The sequence below is a fragment of the Hyaena hyaena genome, unplaced genomic scaffold (genome assembly GCF_003009895.1).
Source record: "Hyaena hyaena isolate Hyena2069 unplaced genomic scaffold, ASM300989v1 scaffold_180, whole genome shotgun sequence".
In the NCBI taxonomy this organism is placed as follows: domain Eukaryota; kingdom Metazoa; phylum Chordata; class Mammalia; order Carnivora; family Hyaenidae; genus Hyaena; species Hyaena hyaena.
In genome coordinates this window covers 1,368,553-1,391,531 of record NW_024080811.1, presented here as the reverse complement: position 1 = coordinate 1,391,531, position 22,979 = coordinate 1,368,553, and the positions used below count along the sequence as shown (strand labels likewise).

Here is a 22,979-nt window from a genome sequence, read left to right as displayed (position 1 = left end):
CAAGACAATTAGAAAAGAAGACTGAGGGGACTCATCCGACAAGAGGAAGCATTTATTCAATAAGTTATTAATATGCCACTTAAAATTTTTTTAAGTTTATTTATTTATTTTGAAAGAGACAGAGACAGAGACAGCGTGAGCAGGGGAGGGGCAGAGAGAGAGGGAGAGAGAGACAGAAGCCCAAGCAGGCTCTGACTGTCATGCAGGGCCTGATGCAGGACTTGAACTCATGAAAACGGTGAGATCATGACCTGAGCTGAAACTCAGAGTTGGACGCCTAACCGACTGAGCCACCCAGGGGCCCCATTAATATGCCACTTTAAAATTAAAGTAGAGATATCCTAGTTGAATAACTTACCCCTTTCTATTTACTTTTATTTTTATAAAAGTAAAATTTTATTCTATTTACTTATTGCAAGCACCATTAAGAACCTTAAAATTTTTAGGGGCACCTGGGTGGCTCAGTCGGTTAAGCATCCAACTTTGGCTTAGGTCATGATCACACAGTTTGTGGGTTCAAGCCCCACGTCGGGCTCTGTGCTGACGGCTAACTCAGAGCCTAGAGCCTGTCTTTGGATTCTGTGTCTCCTTCTCTCTCTGACCCTCCCCTGCTCACGCTGTCTCTCTCTCAGAAATAAAATTAAATTAAAAAAAAAAGAACCTTACAAATCTTAAAAGGTGGCCAGTGCCCCCAGATTGGAAATTCCGATTGCACTTTCAAAGTGAAGCATTCGTTAACATCCATGAGAAGTACCTGGGTTGCCTGCAAAGGGAGCCAAAGCCATCAGGATGATTTAGGAGGATTTCAGCATGAGGGTAAAGAAGGCCACTGCCCCATGTCGCACAGCTCTGAGGGCTGACTAGGAGGTGATTTTGCTGAAAATACAGACCATGTGTCTGTGCAGCTCATTGCCGAAAGAACAGATGAAGAACTGGTAAAAGCAGTTGCCTGTAGGAGAGGTAGGTGATTTGGGCATCCAAGGAACCCAGAACAAGGGAGGCCTGTTTCTACTGAAGACTTTTTTCATCTCATTTGTACTTTCTTTAACCACGTACTGTTTACCTTAAAAATAAAAACATCAGGCGATGCCTAGGTGGCTCAGCTGGTTAAGTGGCTGACTTCTATTCAGGTTATGATCTCACAGTTTCGTGAGTTCGAGCCCCACATCGGGGTGTTTGCTGCTAACCTGGCGCCTGCTTCAGGTTCTGTGTCTCCCTCTCTCCCTGCCCCTCCCCTACTCACATTCTGTCTCTCTCAAAAATAAATAAACATTAAAAAATTTTAAAGATAAATAAAAACATCAGGAGGTAGAAATTTGATGAGAAAATTTATTTCTACTCTATTTTAAACAAAACAGAACATTCACAGAAAAATAGCAAAAAGTGATGACAGTGGGGCAGGGAATAAAACCATTTCTTGATAAAGGTTAAAGCAAATCACAGGGAATGCTCAGAATCTTGGAATATGGGGGTTATAAGGCAGCAGGGGGCTGTTGGATGTTTGCAATAAAAATTGTATCATTCACACACTTTACCTAATTTCTGAATTGGACAATTGGACTTATGGCCATCAAATGGTCATTCTTTGGACTTACGAGTTTCTATCCTCTGTCAAATGATATTTTGTGAAGTTAGGATCTTCAGCAGGATTTTTAAAAGCTCCTCAACAAAATAAAGATTTAAGAAAGTAATTTAACAATGATTCCTGTCCTTTATTTTTTTTCTTTTCAGACAGATGTAATTGTTAATTCTGTAGATCTACTGTGTGGTCTTATGTTCGGACCTGTGTCGACATCAATTTTACAACAAGCAGGAAGAGAAATAGAATTGGAATTTAACCAAAAAGTTACTGAGTTGCCTCAAGAGTCTCAGTTGGTACTGATCACAAAAGGATTTAACCTGTCCTGTCAACATGTATTCCATGTGTTATGGAATTTAAGACGTCTCAAACTACCTGTGGTAAGTGCAAATACGTTTGTCTTTATGGAGTTCCATAGTCTTTGTAGACTTTTCTGGATATCCATCATGTCTTTACATTTATGAAACGTTGTTAAGTGGGATAGTCCTCATTTTCTACCACTCTGAAATATGGAAAAGGTGTTGTCACAAGTTATCTTAAGAAGTTTAATTTAAGGGGCGCCTGGGTGGCTCAGTTCATTAAGCGCCTGACTCTGGTTTACGTCATGATCTCACGGTTTATGGGTTTGGGCCCCGCCTTGGGCTCTGTGCTGACAGCTCAGAGCCTGGAGCCTGCCTCAGATTCTGTGTCTCCTTCTCTCTCTGCCCCTCCTGTGCTTGTGCTCTGTCTCTCTTTCTCTCTGTCTTTCTCAAAGATAAATAAACATTTAAAAAATTTAAAAAAGTTTAATTTAAAATATTATCTAACCCATGTCTAGGTTGTAAGTGAGCAAATGGACATGGAAAGAGCCAGGCTTCCTCAGTCTACATGCCCACTCACCTCACCACACCATGACCCTGTCGGCCTTTTCCTAAGGGGGCCTGAAATTCAGCCTCTTCATATTTCCCTCCATCTGTTAAATGCCAGAAGGATCTGGGACTTCCCTTCCAGCATTATTTCCAGGTAAATCTATTACCTAAGGTAACTTTCCACCTATGCCTGTAGTAAAGATTGGCTTTCTGGCCAAATTTTCACCTGAGGCACATAAAATGTACACATTAAAGAGTAGGGAGATGGGGTGCCTGGGTGGCTTAGTTGGGTGAGCATCCAACTCTTGATTTCAGCTCAGGTCAGTATCTCAAGGTTCATGGGTTCGAGCCCTACGTTGGACTCTGTGCTGATAGTGTGGAACCTGCTTGGTGTTCTCTCTCTTCCTCTCTGTGCCGCTCCCCTGCTTGCTCTCTCTCTCTCTCTCTTTGTCTCTCTCAAAATAAATAAATAAATATTTAAAGAGTAGGGGGGACCCGCTCAGATGTGGAGAGAGGCAAACAGTTCCTTTCTCTGATTTTATTCTGTCACCATTTCTGATCCTTCTAATCCCAAATTGGTTCTCCAGTCACTCTACTTCTCAGTTTTCTGAGACTCCTTCACAACGTTCCTGTACTAGAATTTAGTCAGGATGTTGAAACGTTGATGGAAAGTTTAAATCTGCCAAATATATTAGTACTTCTCGAGGAGAAATTGCATAGGACATTGGGACATATCTTAAAGACATTGGATAAAGCTGCTTGCTTATTTTACCCTCTGTCTCCTTTATTAAATTCCAAGAGCTCTTTGTTTTGACCTGGAAGTGGCAGGCAAGTGGGGATACACTGATGGTTGGCTCTCTGACTTGGGGAGATGAGCTAGGCTACATAAACTGGGAGAAAGCATGGTGCCCAGATGTCCTGAAGAGGATAAAACAGAGCCTCAATTACTTCTGTTTCTCTTCATCTAACCTCATGGCTGCAATGGATTCCCCATGGAGTGGGGCCTTTCCTGCTCTCTGAGGAAGCAGGGACATGATCCTGAGGGAGAGTAGAGGTTGGCATTGTAAAATATGGGGGAATCAAGGGTTAAGTGAAGTTTTATTTTGACTCAAAGGCTGATCTGTTTTCCCTACAGAAGCTGGGAACTGCAGTGAAGGAATGTTTGCAGAAATGCCTTGAATTAAATAAAGCTTCCATTTCCTTTCCTGCCCTTGGGACTGGAACCATTGGTATACGGAAGAAAACAGCAGCTAAGATGATGTTTAATGAAGTTTTAATGTTTGCCAAATACCACTTGAAAAAACAACTAACTGTAAAGTTTGTGATCTTTCCAAAAGAACTGGAGACATATAATGTAAGTTAATATTTTAGAAATGTCTTATAGTTCACTCACTGATTCATTCATTCAATAGTATCTGTTCAGTATCTCCTGTGGAGACATGATCTAAGCACCTGTACAGCACAATGATATTCTAACTTGGTGAATTTAGTTTTTTTGCCCACCTCTGACCTAGTAAAGGATGTCATTATGGAAGCCATCTTTACACTGCTACCTAACTTCCCTCTTTTCCTCTGTTGGCCTTTATTTTTCCTTCTGCTCTTCAAAGGTAAGTGACCTTCTAGTTTCAGTGTGAAGTCCTCTGCTCCTCTCTCTTCTCTCTCCCTCTAAGAGCACAAGTATTCTTACAACTTCCACCAAAACCTCTGCAAATTTCTGTCTTCTGAGCCACCTTCAGACCCATACACCCAACCCTCTCTCATTTCCACTTGGTTATCTGATTGTCATCTTAAATCCAACATAATTAAAACAAATTCTTTGTTTTCTTTCCTCCAATCAACTTTTCTGGGCAAGTTAATTTACTTTTCTGAGCCTCAATTTCCTTATCTTTAATCCTTTTTTTTTTTATGTTTTATTTATTTCTAGGAGAGAGAGAGAGACAGCATGAGCAGGGGAGGGTCGGAGAGAGAGGGAGACACAGAATTGGAAACAGGCTCCAGGCTCTGAGCTGGCTGTCAGCACAGAGCCCGACGCGGGGCTCGAACCCGCGAACTGTGAGATCATGACCTAAGTGAAAGTCGGATGCTTAACCGACTAAGCCACCCAGGTGCCCCTCCTTATCTTTAAAGTGGGATAATAGGGGCACCTGGCTGGCTTAGTTGGTAGAGCATGTGACTCTTGATCTCAGGGTCATGAGTTCGAGTCCCACTTTGGGCATAGAGCTTATTTGAAAAAAGAAAAGGTAAAATAAAGTGTGAATAATAACTACTCTCCTATGAAGTTGTTGTGAGCATTAAATGAGTGTATACACACAAGACACTTAGACTGATACCTGGCATACAGTTAAGCCCTCCATGAAGGTCAGCTGTTGTATCAGCTGTAAGGAGCTGTGACACACTGAATGCTAAACTGTATACTAAATTAAATAACTCGTTTGTTATCTTTTTTCCCCCACTTACATTATAAATTCTTTCACGGCACTGGTATATTTGGCAACTTTTGCCATGTCCCTGGTACTGTCCCCAAATTCAATCTGTTGTTTCTTAAATTCTGTGTAGGTGACCTCAGAGAGACGTCTGTTGTGTTCTGATACAAAAGGGAGGGATGTGTGTAGGGGAGTATGTCCATGTGTCTGAGTGCAGAGATCTGTGTGTCCAGTTTCCTTCATTTTCTCTTCAGCTCAGCTTTTGTTTTAGAGTGGCCAGATAAAGCTGAGTTTCTAACCTGTGAAAAGTTCCCTGATGGATTCAGCATAATTAGTATATAGCGCTGTGCTGCTCTGCCTTTAAAGTACTGTATCTGTGCTTTATTCTTGCTTAGCTGGCACTTTGAGAAGGGACTGTCATGATATTAAGAATAAAAAAGGAAGTTAAATAAGATACGGCAACTTAAAATAGGTTTTCAAGACATGCTTTTTTGATTCTGCCGATAGCAACATCCAAGTGCTAGTGCAACTTCCCAGGCGTGTGTCTGGGTTTTGGTTATAAAGGGCCTTGCTCAATTCTGGCAGGGAGAGTGGCTCTGAACACTGATCCTCTGACGGCTTACTCTCCCACCTCCCAGCCTGTCTCCATGTGGGTGGTTGCCATTTTATCTCTCCCTACAAGAAAACGAACTTATTCTTATTCTAGCTTGCTCTTTCCTGGAACAAATGTAAAGGTTCTTATTTCTTTTGCTGCCTGACTAGACACGGGGAGGTTTGTAGCATTTGCTGATATTCATTGCTGACTTCAGGCTGTGAATGTGACATCACTGAAGGTGGAGTTGGGAAGACATGTTCACAGTGAGCTCTCGTGAGCTAATGCCAGCCAGGCTCTCGTATACCACTGTGTCTCAGCCACAGCTGACCTGCAAGATGGTAGAGAGTTACCCAGTGAAGTAGCTTGCCTTCCAGACCAATGAATCACCCTGTCTTTTAAATGAAATTCCCCCTGAAAGCAGAGCACTATCAATGGGCCCAGATAAATGCCCCAAGCATATCCCTGAATTGCTCATTAAGTATCATAGCCCTACAAGGGGAATTAAGTGCATCTAGAAAAGAAGGTTCATCCTCTTCAATACACAAATAAGAATGTACATGGCAGTTCAAAAAAAGTAGAGTGATCAACCACAATTTGAGAGCTGTTCTAAGGATTAATATTAAAGATAGCTGCCATGTATTGCAATAGCCAGGTGTTATGCTAAGGAGAGGCTGTCTCATTTTATCCTCTCCTCAATCCTATGATGAAGTCATGATGGTCACCTCCATTTTACTGAAGGGAAAACATACAAAAGGGTTAACATACACACAGCTAGGCAAGTGGCAAACCGAGATTCCATCCTGGTTCTGTCTCACCTCAAACCCGGTATGTTCTTCTTTTTCTTTTAATGTTTTATTTATTTCTAAGAGATAGAGAGAGAGAGAGAGAGACAGCACGAACAGGGGAAGGTCAGAGAGAGAGGGAGACACAGAATCTGAAACAAGCTCCAGGCTCTGAGCTAGATGTCAGCACAGAGCCTGACACGGGGCTCGAACGCATGAACCGTGAGATCATGACCTGAGCCGAAGTCGGACGCTTAACCGGCTGAGCCACCCAGGCTCCCCAAAGCCGGTATGTTCTTAACCACTAAACAAAAACACAGAGAAAATATGTGAGAGATGATGCATCTTTCATCTCTGTGACTCAAACAAGAGGAGTATCTTACACAGTAATTTATATTATACCCTGAACATTGATCATTCTTTTAGGTTTTTGTCAATATTATAACCATGTGGGAGTATGACTTGTGTGTACACACATATATAAACCTCTGGCCTTCTGATAAGCACCTATTTTCTTCCTAAGTAAGCCTTTCAATGAGGGATGTGTTTTCAGAAAGAGCAGAGGGCAACTTACACAGTTTCTTATGGGAGGCATTACTTTGGCAAGGTCCCTGCATTCCAGAGAATGGATTTGTCAGACATGTAGAGTTGACCTAACTCAAGAAGATTAACCAATACCAAACTTCCAATCAAGTCATACTTACATTCACACACTTAAGACATTTCCAATTCGTGAATGACAGTGAGTACATGACTCCCCAGCTGACTGAAATACTTGTATCCACTAGTATTTCATGATGATAAGGTTTACTGAGTGGAACTAAGTATCTGTAAAAGTCAATGGATAGTCATTTCTTTGGCTATTTAACAAATATTTATAACATATCTACCTCATGCCAGCTACTCTGTCTCAGAATAAGGAATACCTTCTCTAGGAACATGTTACTGACAGCCTTCAAGGTAGGTGCTGTGGACAGTTGCTGCAGCTCTGAATCTGCCAGATTCTTGCCTTCTGGGTCCACTTTTCCAAACCACTCACAGACCATCTGCTTGTTATTCATATTTTCCATGTTACTGATATTGATTGACTAAGTAACAGTTTTCTTTCACATGTTATTCAAAAGTCTTAGCTAATAGAGCTATCTCTGTAATACCTCCTGACTTTTTTTTTTTTTTTTTTAGAGAGAGCATGGGCAGGGGAGAGGGGCAAAGGAAGAAAGGGAGAGAATCTCAAGCAGGCTCCACACTTAGTGCAAAGCTAGATGCAGGGCTTAATCCCACGATCCTGGGATCATGACCTGAGCTGAAATCAAGAGACTGATGCCCAACCAACTGAACCACCCACATCCTGATATTTAAAATAACTTCTGGAGGGGTGCCTGGGTGGCTTAGTCGGTTAAGCATCCGACTTTCGCTTAGGTCATGATCTCGCGGTTCGTGGGTTCGAGCCCCGCGTCGGGCTCTGTGCTGACTGCCAGCTCAGAGCCTGGAGCCTATTTCAGAGTCTGTGTCTCCCTCTCTCTCTGACCCTCCCCTGCTCACGCTGTCTCTCTCTCTCTCTCTCTCCTAGAAATAAATAAAAATATTAAAAAAAATAACTTTTGGAGAGAGATGTTTTTATTCATTTTACATATGACAGATATTATTAATATATTTATCAACAGATAATGTTATCTCATTTGTGTTATTTCCAAGTCCTTGGACAGGGATGGCAAAGAAATACCGTGTCATGATCTCTCCAGGTACTAAATACGGTACGACTGAGGGCTCTTTGCTCTGGATATAGCAGCTACAAATGCAATTGATGCAGAAAGTGTCCTACAGATTAAGAAACTTCATTGTTAAAGTTCAGATACAAAGCCAAATCTAGTCTTTACCTCATTATTTACCATCTTTCCAATAAAGTTATTACTGCCAATTCAATCAACTTTAGATAATAAGGAAGACACTGGGTAGTGGCTCCAAACCCTTACAGAGATTAGTTTTTTTCAGAAAGACACTATGTTAAAGGATCTGCATGGCAACATACACAAATTTTTGTCTATAGAATCATATAATAATAATTACAACAATAGCTAACATATATTGAATGCTTACTGTGTGCCAGGTAGAGTTTTAAGCACTTTACAAGAATTGATCGTGTATTTAGTCTACAGACAAAGCTTGGTGTGCATATACTTTTTAAAAATGAATTACGTTTTATTAATGATAAGAACATCTACCTCTTCTTGCCTTCTTCTTTTTAAAATTTTTCTTTAATGTTTTTTATTTATTTCTTAAAAAAATTGTTTTTAATGTTTATTTTTTTGAGGCAGAGAGACAGAGTGTGAGCAGGGAAGGGTCAGAGAGAGAGGGAGACACAGAATCTGAAGTAGGTTCCAGGCTCTGAGCTGTCATCACAGAGCCCAATGTAGGGCTCGAACTCACATACTGCAAGATGATGACCTGAGCTGAAGTCAGACACTGCCACCCAGGTGCCCCTGTGCTTGTCTTCTCGAGTGACACATCCACAGCTTTAGTTCAGTGTCTAACATGCAAGAAGCTTGTGGAATGAATGAATGATTTTATTTTGCGTTTGGATATACATTCTCCTTTTTTTATACCAGATTTTGGTTTTCTTTCCTGTTTTTCTGTTCTCATTTCCCCAAGATATCCTAATAGATTGTGGTATTGCATAATTTGGTGCTGGTATTGCTCTTCCCTAGGACTTAACAAAAGACTGCTTTAGATTTGTGGCTGTGGGAATGGGGACTTGCAGAGTGGATGAGGTCAGGTGTGGTATGTGCAGGGAGAAGAAGGGATTTTGATGACAATGACTAAAAGCCCCACTTATGACTCTGTTGTTTTGCTTCTTACAGGCTTTCAGTGCTGAGATGGCAAGGAGAAAGGCCGAACTATGGGATTGGAATAATTACGGTGGTGAGTAGGAAATTCACAGCCTTAGAAGCAGAGTCTACCCTCTGGAGGCTCATTCTCTTCTTTATCATCTGAACAAATGGAAGGGAGTAGAAGAAGAAGAAATAAGCCAAATATATTTCACAATGCTCCTGCTTGGGTGCCAACCTGCTTTATGTCTGACCATGATTCTATTTTTGCTCAGTCCACTTTCATGATATGAATAGAGAGAGGCTAAGCCACAGTGGGTATTCCGCAAAGTGGGTAGTCCATTCATAGATAGCTGTCTATAATTTTTCCCTAAGAAAAAGTTCTGCCCTTCATAAGATGTAGTAACGAAGCCAGTTACTCTTTCTGTTCTGAATGGGGTTACAGCTAAATGGGGATACTCATTAGTCATTCTAGAAAACACATCTCAGTAATACCAAATAGTAATAAATGGATTAACCTGATACTACCCAAACCTGAGTAATCACTGAGATCATAACTAAAACTTTAAACAAACAAACAAACAAACAAACAAAAATATGTATAAGCCCCAAATCTATATTTTCTGATTCAGGAGCTCTGGGTCTGGGCCAAGCACGTATATTTTTCAATGGCCCCCTAGTCAGTTTTGCTTCTGAACTAGGTTTGGGGATTACAGGACTACACTAATCATGTTGATGTTAAAAAAAGATTAACTTTGTCTTATAACTCCTTATATTTAGTGAAGGTTGAGTTGATGGAGTTGGAATTGCCTGATGACAGCTAGGATATATACTTTGGAAATAGTACCCATCTACAGTATTCTAGAAATAGTATTAATCCACAGTATTCAATAAATGTTAAAAACACTAGACATTCAACCAGCAATAGAAGCTGTCAGGCTATTTCCCAGTAGGGTCTGAATGGTTTGCTTACACCCTTTAACAGAAGGGTTTGCTTCTGGTTATGCCGTGGTCTAGCAGTGCTAGAAATGAAGACCTGGATACTTGGAGAGCTGTGGTCTGTGCCTGTGCCTCATAGGAACCTACCTGTTTATCTGTAAAATGATGATAATGATAGACTTTTGTCAGGATAACTGGAGATCATGTATGTAAAAATGTTCTGTAATGTAAAGCATTACATGAAGGCCACAGAATAATGTACGAGAGGATGGACAAACTACCCAGGTGGCTGAGAGGAGGGAGAGATACCTTCTGACCTTAAGGGATCAAGAATGACTTCTTAGACAAGTGGTTCTAAATTAGGCTTTGAGGATGGCAGATTTTGTTTTTAATTTTTTTAATGTTTTATTTATTTCTGAGAGAGAGAGAGAGAGAGACAGTGTGAGCAGGGGAGGGTCAGAGAAAGAGGGAGACACAGAATATGAAGCAGGCTCCAGGCTCTGAGTTGGCTGTCAGCACAGAGCCCGACACGGGGCTTGAACCCATGAACCATGAGACCATGACCTGAGCCAAAGCTGGATGCTTAACCGACTGAGCCACCCAGGCGCCCCAAGGATGGCAGATTTTTAATGGCAAGAGCTGGTGGGGTGGGGCATCCAAGGTGAAGAAAACCCACAGAAGCAAACTAATGCAGTGCTTATGTGGGGAACTGCACTGAATCTAGGGAAAGTAGCTAGGAGTGAGGATAATATGGAAAAGGAACATACAAATGTCTCTATGTTATTAGTTTGAATAATAGGGCCAGGTGTTACCAGTTATTTCAGTAATTTTTGAGGACATCTATAAAAGAATTATGATAACACAGGATAATAACTGACATCAAAATGGGTTAATGGTGATGATCTCAGGTTATCAAGGAAAAGTTAAACAAGGAAGGCAGGGAAATGTGTTTTCATTAGAAATATTTATGTAATACAGTAAATAAATAATTTCACTAATAAATATTTAACTAATGTGTTTTGGTGCTAGAAGAGTATCCTTTAGTGATCTTAACAAATAGTTACTCAGAAGAATAATTCTTTTTTTCCCCTGGTAATGATGGATAAATGAAGTATCACTATGTATTGCCTCTATATTCTCCCAAAAAGTAATATAAGCTCCCAGGCAGAACAAGGGTTAAAAATAAACAAACAAGCTCCTATGCCTCCAATTTAAGAAGTCTTGTCACTTCTATAGTCTAAAATATTGGCTTTTATTTTTACTCAGAGGAAGCCATCTTCCCTCTCTGACTTCTAGGTCTATCTTGGTACTATTTCCTGGTTCCTGGTACCACCCAACTATTATATAAAGAGAATAGATGCTAATTACCACTACTAACTTGGGATCACTTCTGGAGAGGCAGACTGCCCACACCTACTAGCTCCATGACCACCATTTACTAGTCCTATAATCCTTTATTAACTAGTCCTATAACAGGAAAGTTACTTAATAACTCTGAATGAATTTCCCCATTTGTATGATGGGGCTGTTAATAGTATCTATCCCGTAGGGTTGTGAGGAGTGAACAAAATAATTTATGTGAAACACTTAGAACAATGCCTAGAACATAATATGTGCTCAATTTACTTTTCCCCTTCAAAATATGTTTCTGAGATTCTTCCAAATAGCTGAAGTTCACTCCTTTTTATTGCTATAATAATATTCTATTGTTGAAGAGCATTTGAGTCATTTCCAGTTTTTTGCTGTTACAAATGAGAATGTGAACTTTCTTGTACATATCTCCTGATATACACGTGCAACAATTTCTTTACAAAATATAATTGTAGGAGTGTTTGTTCCAGTTTTACATCCATTACGAATATATACAGGAGTCCCAGTTGCTCTATATCCTCCCCAAATTTGGTATTGTCAGGCTTATGAATTTTTGCTAACCTGGTAGGTAATTTTTAATATCGCCGACTACCAGTGAAGATGAGCATCTTTTCACACATATATGGGCACTTTGTGTTTCCTTTTTTTTTGGTGAAATCTTTTGCTGGATACTAGGTTCTTTTTCTGGATAATTTGAGAGAATTCTTTATACATTCTAGATACTACCTCACCTTTGAATTTCCTCTCAGCTAGCCCATTGCCCCCTGACTTTTTTCTTTTCTTTTCTTTTCTTTTTTTTGCAGTTTGGGCTCAGAGCTACTCTAATCCATCAGAGATTCTTCTTCTTTATATATATCTTCACTTCTTACCGGGGGGGGGGGTTGTAGAGAGGGGTACACATGGGTAGGTTGGAATCAAGTTCCATAACGTTTTCTGCTGGGATATACCATGTTGCACAGAAGGAGCTGTTAAGCCCCAGATTCTATGAAGATATAAAATGTCCTGTAAGATACATAAAGGAATTCCAGGCAGTGGAATTATGAGTATTTCTTCCTTTCATTATACTTGGATAATTTTCTAATTTTTCAGAAATAAATGTACTATTTTTATAATCAGAAATGGTTTCATTTTTCAAAAAGAATTTTCACTCTTTAAGTTCTATGGCTTTCAGAGATGTTTGATTTCAAACTCGGTGATAGCAAGAGATTAAGGAAAATCCCAGTCAGCATGAAATAAAGGCATACCTCATTTTATTGAGCTTCACAGATACTGTATGATTTTTGTTTTGTTTTACAAACTGGAGATTTGTGGTAACCTTGCGTCGAGCAAGTCAGTTGGTGCCATTTTTCCAACAGCATTTGCTCACTTTGTGTCTCCAAATCACATTTTGGTGACTCTCACAATATTTCAAACTTTTTCATTATTAGTATGTTTGTTATGGTGATCTGTGATCAGTGATTATGATCACTGGAAGCACAGATGATGGTTAGCATTTTTTAGCAACAAAGTATTTTTTTAATTAGGGTATTTACATTGTTCTATATAAAATGCACACTTAATAGACTATAGTGTATACATAACTTTTATCTGCACTGGGAAACCAAAAAGTTCATTTGACTCACTTCATTGCAATATTCACTTTATTGCAGTGGTCTGGAATCCAAACAGCATGTATGTCTATAATAGTTGGTTAACATCCAGGGTGATATCACAGGGTGAATTCATCTGTAAGTTGACACTGCAACAGAGTAGCAGCAAGGCATGAGAAAGCCAACCCCTTACAAGCTCCACTGTTCTCAAGGAGACTGTAAACCGCACATTTAGATTTCCTTCATATCCACCACAGCTCTCAGAGATAGGCACGTAATTGAAGCTGCTGCTGCTGACAAAGGTCACGATATCCTTGGGGCAAATATTGTATTGGTGTTTTGTTCTGCTCTGGTGTAAAGCCCACTTTCCTTCTGTGGTCTTTTCAGTCCCCCAGTTGACCAGAGAGGAGAAAAGAAAAAATGACCTCGAAACTAAATCTCCTGCCATCAGGCTGATGGGACGCAACATGGAAAAGATGAAGGAGGCCCAAGCATGGATCCAAAGGATACTGACCCTTCAGGACCACCACATCATTGAAAATAATCATATCCTCTACCTTGGGAAAAGGGAACATGACATTTTGACTCAGCTCCAGAATAACTTAAGGGTCTCTATCTCAGAGATTATCAGTGTGGAAAAGGTAATTTTAGAGATTAAAGGAGCCCAAGCTAACCTCATTGAGGTGGTTATGAACATTGAGCGTATGCTGTGTGAAGTTCAAGAGAAAATGGCAAGAAAAAAGGAGCTAGCCCTTTGGAGCTTGTCAGGTGAGTACCTTTCAATTAAGGTGAAAAGTCAGCTCTCCCAACTGTTCCTTCTTATGGGTATGAGTGTGCCTGTACGTATGTGGGTAAGAGATAGCTTGGAAGAGAGAGCACACCATGCTGGTTCTGTGTTAACCCATAAAGTTTTGCAACTGTTTTCTGGCTCTCTTTCTACCAGCAAGGTTAATTAGGAAATCAAACACACACACACACACACACACACACACACACACACACACACACACACACGTGACTGGATTTACTTATGATGAAATGGATTGCCTAAGAAGCAGTTAAATGGAAAGCCTAGGATAACACAAGCCCAGGCTCTGAAGAAAAAAGTACATCCCTAAATCTACAAATGGAACATTCAACTTTAGACAGACACATTACACTTGATTAATTTCTTTGAGTTCTATTGCGTTTATGTATTTGTTGCTAGCAGCATTAGGAACCCTAAAATTACTTTGAGCTCTCTCACCAAAGTAAATTATTCATTCCTACTGTGAAGTACATTCAAGTATCTCCTATTCAGCGGGGCAGAATTCATCATGATGACTGGGAATTTGGGTCCAGAGATATCTTTTTAACATAGCCCTAGAGCTAACTAACCATTGAAAATGCCACCTTGGGAAACAAGGGCTAGTTTCACTTATTTATTTGATAAATGTATATTGTATCCATGATATGTGCCAAGCATTGTGCTAGGTGCTGGGAATACAGTGATAAGATGGACAATGTTTCCACTCAAAATCTAAAATTAAGGATACTGAGAAGCCAGTAGGTTAGTTCTGAAAGTGGAGGGTGAAAGTCCTCTGGGAGCACCTCGGAGAGACATTCTGATATTGCGATTTGTAAGGTATATTTGGCCATTCAGATGATCAAAATATATGGTCATATATATTTGGTCTCCTTCCGCATTTCTGGTTTACAACTGTCAAAGCCCTTGGATTTCTTAAGTGTTGCGAGTGATAAAGGTGTCTTTTGTTATGTTAATGAGGTGACTGGGGTGGGGGGAAGCAGCTAAGAATGGGTACTGGTCATTAGGACACCAAACACTGTGGTTGGAGGATTGGAACTTTCAGTGGCCCCTCACCCAACGTCTGGGGAAGGGGCTGGAGGTTGAATCAGTTGCCATTGGTCAATGATTTAATCAGCCATGACTATGTATGGACTTCAGTAAAAACCCAGGACAGGTTCAGAGAACTTGCAGGTGAGTGAGCACGTGGAGAGTGTTAGTGCATATAAAAGTTGCATATAGGGAGAGTGGCTTGCTAGGAGGGAACATGGAAGCTCCACACCCTGTACCCATTCTTCCCTTGCGTTATGCATCTTTTCCATCTAGCTGTTCCTGAATAATATCCCTGTATAATAAAGCAGTAATCTAGTAAATATAATGTTCCTCCTGGTAAGTAAAATATTCCTCCAAGTTCTGTGAGCTGCTCGAGCAAATTGGACCTGAGGAGGAGATGTTTTGACCAGCAGGTCAAAAGTACAGGTAACAATCTGGACTTGCAAATAGTGCCTGAAATCCATGGAGAAGGTCATTGGAATCTCTAGTTTGTAGCTAGTCAGTCAGAAGCACAGGTAACAACCTGGCTTTCGACTGGTATCTGAAGTGTGTGTGTGTGTGTGTGTGTGTGTGTGTGTGTGTGTGTGTGTGTGTTGGAGAGCAGTCCCGTAGGACTGAACCCCTAACCTGTGGAATCTGATGCTATCTTTGGGTAGATAATAGCAGAATTGCTTGGTTGAACATATGCAAAGCCTCCTACACACAGAGACTTTGGAATCAGTCTCAGAATACCAATTTAGGCACTTAACTCAGACTTGGGAGGTCAAGGGAAGGCTTCTCAGAGAAGGTGTCATAAATAGAGAATGAAGAATAAGTAGAGAGGTGCCTGGGTGTCTTAGTTGAGTGTGGAGCTCTTGACTTTGGCTCAGGCCATGATCTCATGGTTGTGAGATAGAGCTCTGCATTGGGCTCTGCACTAGGTGTGGAGTCTGCTTGAGATTTCTCTCTCTTCTTCTCCCTCTGCCCCTCCTCTGCTTGCACTCTCTCTCTGACTTTCTCTCACTCTCTCTCTCAAAAAAAAAAAAAGAATAAGTAGAAATTAGTAAGGTAAAGAAACGTTTCAAGCAATCAGACCACAGCAGGGTCTAGATTATGAAAGACTTTATAAATCACATGGAAGAGTTCAGAGTTTTTCTTGAAATGTTATACCCAGATCGCAGTATCCTCACTGACCAGAGACCACCAGGGAGACCGAGTCATGCATGCAAAGGCAAAGGGCTTTATTACGGGCTTAATAAGCTCGGGCTCACAGACTTCACCAGCGTATGGGTCCGTGCTGAGAGCCTCGAACAAGGGCAGAGTAGGGTTTTTATGGGGTTTGAGACGGGGGAGTTACAGAAGTTGTGACATGGGAACAGTGATCCAGTCATAATAATTCAACAGCATTGACAGTGGGTTTGACCATACACATTGTCTAGAGTATTCGTTTCTTTTGGCGGGATCCAATTACAGCATTTAGAGTAACTTTAAATTCAACCAATCACAGAGCGAGCCTAGGGTCTTGTTCGGCGACTAACAGGTTAACTTTAACATTAGGTAACAGGGTCCTATCTATAGTTTCTATCCCCAGGCCTCTCCCTTAGTAATGTGGAGGGTGGTCGCTGGACTTTCCTGATTGGGTGTTGCAAGGGTGGTTTCTCCTGCCTTGGACAATGTGTAACTGCCTGATAGTTTCAGGAAAGCTGAAACTCAGGCCTTCTAGTTCAGAGGGGAAACTTAAAGCCTGTCATGGAGTCAGTTTGGTTTAGACGTTTAGACTTGTGCCCTTACAGAAACAAATTGGGAGCCTTGAAGGATTTTAAGCAAAGATAAGGTTAGACTTGTATTGTAGAAAGATCACCTTAATGTTGATGGGTTTGGTACAAAAATTCAGATGTGAAATTTCAAAGGACACCTTATTTTCACTTGTGTTTGTAAAAATAATTCAGGCAGACATGGTCAAAGCAAGTGGGGTATACAAGAAGTGTTGTATCCACATTCCCCAGAAAAACCAGTGTCAAAGAACAAGCACAAAAATAATACACAAGGATGAGACCAGAGATTATGATTTCTAGTTAGTTTGAAATGTAATGAATGTGGGTATTTAAATTGACACTGCTACTTCCCAAGAGAACAAGAGGCAAAAAAACAAACAAAAAAACCAAAACAAAACAAAAAAACACTGGTTTATAAAACTTGTGGCATTACTTTAAACTAACTGCATTCTTAAGGTTGACAGTTTAGTCATGTAAGTCCCACGTTCTGCTGCAAGGTGGCATTTTTGATAGTTGATGACTAAGCACAGTATTCCACAGCAGTATTTCAGAGTTTCCTACAGACTCACCCTCTCTTAATCAGATTAAGACCTTCATTAACAAAATGGATACATTTCAAGGAGTTATTACTACAAGGAACATCAACGATCCATCAGAAAAATAAAAATTTAAATAATAGAAGTTAGGTATTTCCTCTTTTATGCTGCTTTTTAAATCCTTCCTTGTGAGTGCTTTTTAGCTGCCCAACCCAGGGCCTGGCATGAGCTTAGTAAATGTTTGCTGAACTCAAGTGAACTGAATTCTCTTACTATACCTTATTAATGTCAGCTAGTACTCTTGAGATTTAATTTACAGCTTCTTTCTTTGAGATTTCCTGGGATTGGAGTTTCTCTGCTATGAAATTTTGTCCTTCCTGATTTCCAGATTTACAAGTTGGCCCCTCTAGTGAATTTCCTTGGATTTATCATCTGCTTTTTTGTGGTTAAATTGAGACCACTCAATTAAATAATGTGCTGGGAATTTTGTTATTTTTGTATACTTGGATTTAAGTCAAACTGAAAATAAACTAAAACAAAAGAAGTCTTTTTGTGGGGGTGGGATTCCATTTGTCCACCTGTATATTTTTTCCAATAAGGAGTTGCTAGGCAATAACAGGTTGTCCCTTGAATTCAAAAAGGAAGGTAGGAAAGTTAAGGGAGAAGGAAAAATGGAAGAAAAAAAGGAATGGAGGAAAGACAGGACACCATAGACTCTGAATCTCCAAATTTTGATCTTTGCGGTTGGGTGGCATATATGTACGGAATATTCTGCCTTGCCACTTAACAGAAAGCCCTGATGAAAGCCAGGTTTATAGTCTTGGGTTGTACCTATTAGCTGTGTGATATCGGGCAAGTCACTTAACTTCTCTGAGTTTCAATTTCCTTACTGGTAAAAGTGTGTTAATTATAATTATTTCAGTGGTGGTTTTATAAAGCTCAAATGAGGTTGAGATATGAAATCTTTTTGAGAATCTTGAAGTTTTATGTAAATGGCATACTGTTTTTCATCATTCCTTAATGTTTTGTTATGCCCATGTCTTTTGGTTGATGAGCATCCTGGCTAGAAATATAAATGTTCCCTATTGGCAACACAATTGTATATCATCATTACAACATTGATGGGGGAAGTATATACTAACGCTCTTTTTTCTCTCATGCCCTCAGCCTCATAATCCAAACCATGTGAGGACAAATTTATTAGTCCCCTCTCTTATGACTTTTCATTATATGATACTGCCCTTGCATGCCTAAACCTACAAGGCATACAGTTTAAACTGGCTAATCGATTCCTTTAAATTTCTATAATTTCGTTCATTACATTTCTTTACAAACCTTTTTCATCTCACAGAGTGTTGAGACCAAGTTTTTTGTTACTTACTTTTAGGACAATGGACTGATCAGCAACCAAAAAACCAGGATGAAATGAAAAGGAATACATTTCTGAAATGTGTAAAGCTTTCAACTGAGGAAATTCATGATCAGAAGAAACAGTTTGAAAGCTGTGGTTTGCGGGTTATAAAGGTATACTTAATTAAGGGAAGGATTTGACCTGTTCAGGTTCTATAACCAAAGGAAGAACTCACCTGCTGATGACTCTAAGCTAGCTACTCATTGACCTGGGACCCTAGGATTAAGACCAAAAGTGGGGCAGGGATGGGCACCAGGAAGTAGAAATGATATCAAGGAGGACAGAAGCACTGATCAAGATTCAGGGGAAAATTATCTGCTTATTTTGAAGCAAAATGAAAGAAATGAAATAGCATATACCACACTGTATTTTTTTCAGTGTTTTATTTATTTTTGAGTGACAGAGACAGACCACAAGCAGGGTAGGGACAGAGAGAAAGGGAGACACAGAATCAGAAGCAGGCTCCAGGCTCTGAGCCGTCAGCACAGAGCCTGACGCAGGGATCGAACTCACGAACTGTGAGATCATGACCTGAGCTGAAGTCAGAAACTTTACCAACTGAGACACCCAGGTGCACCTCCACACTATACTATAATTGTTTACCTACTTTTACCTCTCGCTAAACTGTGGGCTCTTAAGAAGGCCAAGAATGTGTTACACTGTTGACCATTTCATTACCAGTGCCTGGCACATAGTGAGTGCTCAGTGAACTTTTTTTTTTTAATGTTTTTTTTTTTTTTTTTATTTCTAGGAGAGAGAGAGAGACAGCGTGAGCAGGGGAGGGTCAGAGAGAGAGGGAGTCACAGACCGAAACAGGCTCCAGTCTCTGAGCTGGCAGTCAGCACAGAGCCCGACATGGGGCTCGAACCCACGAACCGCAAGATCATGACCTAAGCGAAAGTCAGACGCTTAACTGACTAAGCCACCCAGGCGCCCCTCAGTGAACTTTTATTAAATGGATTTATCAAAGAAGGGACACAGAATTTTGAAGGGACAGAAGTCAAAGTAGGAGGATTGGGGCTCGGAGAGACTCTTTAAAAACTTTATATAAAAAGCAAATTGCATGCAAAGTAATATGCACATAAGAGCCTTTATCTTTGAAGTGGCGTACCAGGCACTTGAAATAGTGGTTCTCACTCTTTTTTCTCAGTTTTTTCAGTTTTTCATATCCTTGGGTCATAGGTGGAGGAAATTGACAATGCAGTTCTCATGGCTATCTTCCAAAGAAAGAAGAAAATTGTGGAAGGAAGAACACATAGGGATCCTGTGAGCCACAGGTTGTTTCAGCAAGTTCCTTACCAGTTCTGTGAAGCAGTATGCAGAGTTGGCTTTCAAAGAATGTACTCAGTGCCTTGTGGTAGGTATTAGCCCCTCATCATCAGTGGGGGGCCGGCGGGGGGGAATCTATATGTGGGAACTGGTAAGCAGACATCAGCAGATGACTCACTACTAATAGGATGTGTTGCTGAGGTCAGGAGATCACTTGTAACTGGTATTTAGTGGTATAGTCATTTGGAAAGGGTCATATTTTTAATTTTTCCTTCATATATTTTATTGCTGATAGGTTTAATGTTGACGAAAGTGAGCGGTGAGATCTACAGTTCACTGTTTTTCTCTTTTCTGTGGTCACATGTTTTATCTGCAGAGAGCACCCTGAAGCTGGGTTTTTTTTTTTTTTTTTTTGGCTTATTTCCACAAAATTATTATCAACATTACCAAACCTCATCCCTTAATAAAAGGGTACTTTCCTGAACTTCGTAAAGTCACTCTTTTCTCTTCTATCTTCTTCATTTCCTGTAGCCTGCCAGTGAATGAATTAGATATCTGGCAGGCGAACTAAATAACATCTTAAGATCCTTTTCAGCTATAGGACTTCAATGCGTAGCTTCCCTGTCTCTTTTCAGTTGTACAAAAATATTGCATACTTAAGTGCTGTTTTATCCCCTTAAGATATGTCCATAGGAGTCTAAGAAGTTTAGTAATAATCATGGAGGATGCCTAGCAATGTGGCTTGATTTTGCCTGATCTATTGACTATGTTCTTGATCTTTACCTTTCAAAATATATAGCATGATCCTTGCTGTGAAGCTAACTTCAACTCTTGATTTCTAGAAAGCAAAGGGTCTAGAAATCATTTATTTGCCCCGGAGAGAACATAAGTAATACCTGGAGTAAAAATTGAACATGGAAAATTCCTGGGGTTAAAAACTCATAAATGAATCCCCACCAGTAAGTCTTTGAATATAACCAGAAGAGTGATATTGGCAAAAAGTCTTAAAAATTCACAACATCCATTTGCTCCTAAACCCATCATAACTGGCCCTCTCTGCACTTCCCCTCCCTATCCCTACCTGAACTAGTCTCACTAAGAACATCACTATCCACTTATTTTTCAAATCCAGTAGTGCCTTCTTTTCAGTCCTGTGGCAGACACTGCTAATTGCCTACCTGACATCTGTACACATCTTTCTTCCTAAAAAACAAATACTCCACTTCCCAAGGAAAAGAGCCTCCGAATCTCATCTTGTCCTATCATCAGCTTCAAATCCAGAAAGTCCTCTCTTAAAGCTTAAAAGCAAAGTAATTGCCCTAACCCACTCATTATATAATGAGAGGAGGAGGAGCAGGAAAACTGCAATAAAAACTCCCAATTTCTAGGGGCACCTGGATAACCTAGGCGGTTAAGCATTAACTCTTGATTTTGGCTCAGGTCATGATCTCACATCGTGAGTTTGAACTTTGCATCAGGCTCTGCACTGACAGCGCTGAGCCTGCTTGGGATTCTCTCTCTCCCTCTCTCTTTGCCATTCTAACAAAGTAAATAAACTTAAAAATAAAAACCCTCCAATTTCTAAAGGGTAGAAGGAGAGTCACGGGTCCTTACCACTAATCACATGCTGCTGGATGGGCACAGAGAGGACTCTCTCTTCTGGGAGTGGAGTAAGACCCTTGTTTTGCACGCTGAGAAGAATCTTCCTTATGTGTTGCCACCTATTGTCATTTCTAGGCCCACTGCCTATCAGGGGTCCGTGGATTGCCTCAGGGGCTAGAATGCTCTCAGGCTGCTGACAGCCAGGCTTGCAGTTTCTTCAGCAATACAGTTCCTTTAAAACCCCAGCAGGCATGAAGCCTGTTTGCTTCTGGTCAAGACCTCACCTAGAGGTCTTATCTTCCTATAGTCTTTAAGCTAAAGCTTTAAGCTTTAGGATTCTGGTCTTTTGCCTACTGGCCTCTGTGCTCAAGTCCATATTTCTGACTGTCTTTTTTAACATTTCTGCCTAGATATTCCATAGTCACCTCAGACTAGACTCTTTTCTTGGCCATACTTTTCTCTGAGAAATATGCTTTCATCCTGCTCCTTCTTCCCCTCCCCCCCCCCCCCCCCCCCCCCCCCCCCCCCCCTAATAAAAATATTGATTATCCGTGTAAGAATAAAGTGTAAGACGGACGCCTGGGTGGCTCAGTTGGTTGGACATCAGACTTTGGCTAAGGTCATGGGTTCCACTCTGCCTCGTGGTCTGTGTTGACAGCTCACAGCAAGAAGCCAGCTTTGGATTCTGTGGATTCTGCTTTTGGATCTCTGCCCTTCCCCCACTCACATTCTGTCTCTCTCTCTCAAAAATAAACACTAAAACAAAATTTAAAGAAAGTGTAAGATCGGTGCATAGAAAGACCGTACTTGCCAAATACCAGCACATCAGGTTCCCTCGTGCCAACTGGTCCCGGGGGCTGAGCACACAAACTGCTTCTCTGTGCTTGCTCCAAGCGGCTGGACGTCAGAGTAGCGGCGCGCCTGCCGCCATTGTACCTCCAGGCGGCTGGGGCCCTGAAAGAGCCGCGCAGACACCGGGAGTCCGCGGTCCTGGCTGGCTGGAACTCGAGAGGGAAGGCAAAGAACTAAAAACTGGGAAATTAGCCTGTGAGTTCGTGTTTCGGGTGACAAGCCATAGAGGGACCCGGTTTTCCTCACTCCAGCGGGCTTGGGTTCAGAGCACCCGGCAGGCAAGCCCCCACCCATGCGCGCCAGCCCGACCCAGAGAAGGAAGCAGCGATTCTGACGCCACCCCCAGAGCTCGGCAGGGGGCCTGGAATTGCCCCATGGGGGTTGCCTGAGACGTTGTGTCTAAGGCAATTTCAGCAGGGTGCACGGACTGGGAGTTAGAGATTGGAACTGGCCTGGGTTGAAGAGTACAACCAACTTTGCTGCGCCCTCAATACGGGGAGTTTACACGCCCAAAAAAGCGAGGTGCAGCGCTTGGTTCAAGAAGGGATTGGAGCACCGTCACTCTCCTCCCCACAACCACCAAGACAGAACTCCCGCCTGAGGCATTGGATCACGCCACGCTCATCCCTACCTGAGAGTTGCCCTCCTCCCTTTTTTTTCCTTTTTTCTTCTTCTTTCTCTTTTCTCTTTTTTCCCCAGAACGCTGACCTGATTAACTCTGGTCGCTGGCTTGGTTAAACAATCACGAGTCCATTGTGTAAATGAAA

At 41.1% G+C, this 22,979-nt stretch overlaps 1 protein-coding gene across 2 annotated transcripts in view; it reads left to right on the top strand.

The window, feature by feature from the left end:
* The window catches only part of PARP9 (poly(ADP-ribose) polymerase family member 9), a 38,631-nt gene that overhangs the window by 9,006 nt on the left and 6,646 nt on the right, over positions 1-22,979 (top strand). For both annotated transcript variants that reach the window (XM_039240648.1, XM_039240647.1), the window contains exons 5-10: positions 1,732-1,959; positions 3,563-3,781; positions 9,086-9,146; positions 13,339-13,719; positions 18,466-18,602; positions 19,672-19,846. In XM_039240648.1, the coding sequence (XP_039096579.1) occupies positions 1,732-1,959; positions 3,563-3,781; positions 9,086-9,146; positions 13,339-13,719; positions 18,466-18,602; positions 19,672-19,846 (1,201 nt within the window). The remainder of the gene's footprint in view (positions 1-1,731; positions 1,960-3,562; positions 3,782-9,085; positions 9,147-13,338; positions 13,720-18,465; positions 18,603-19,671; positions 19,847-22,979) is intronic.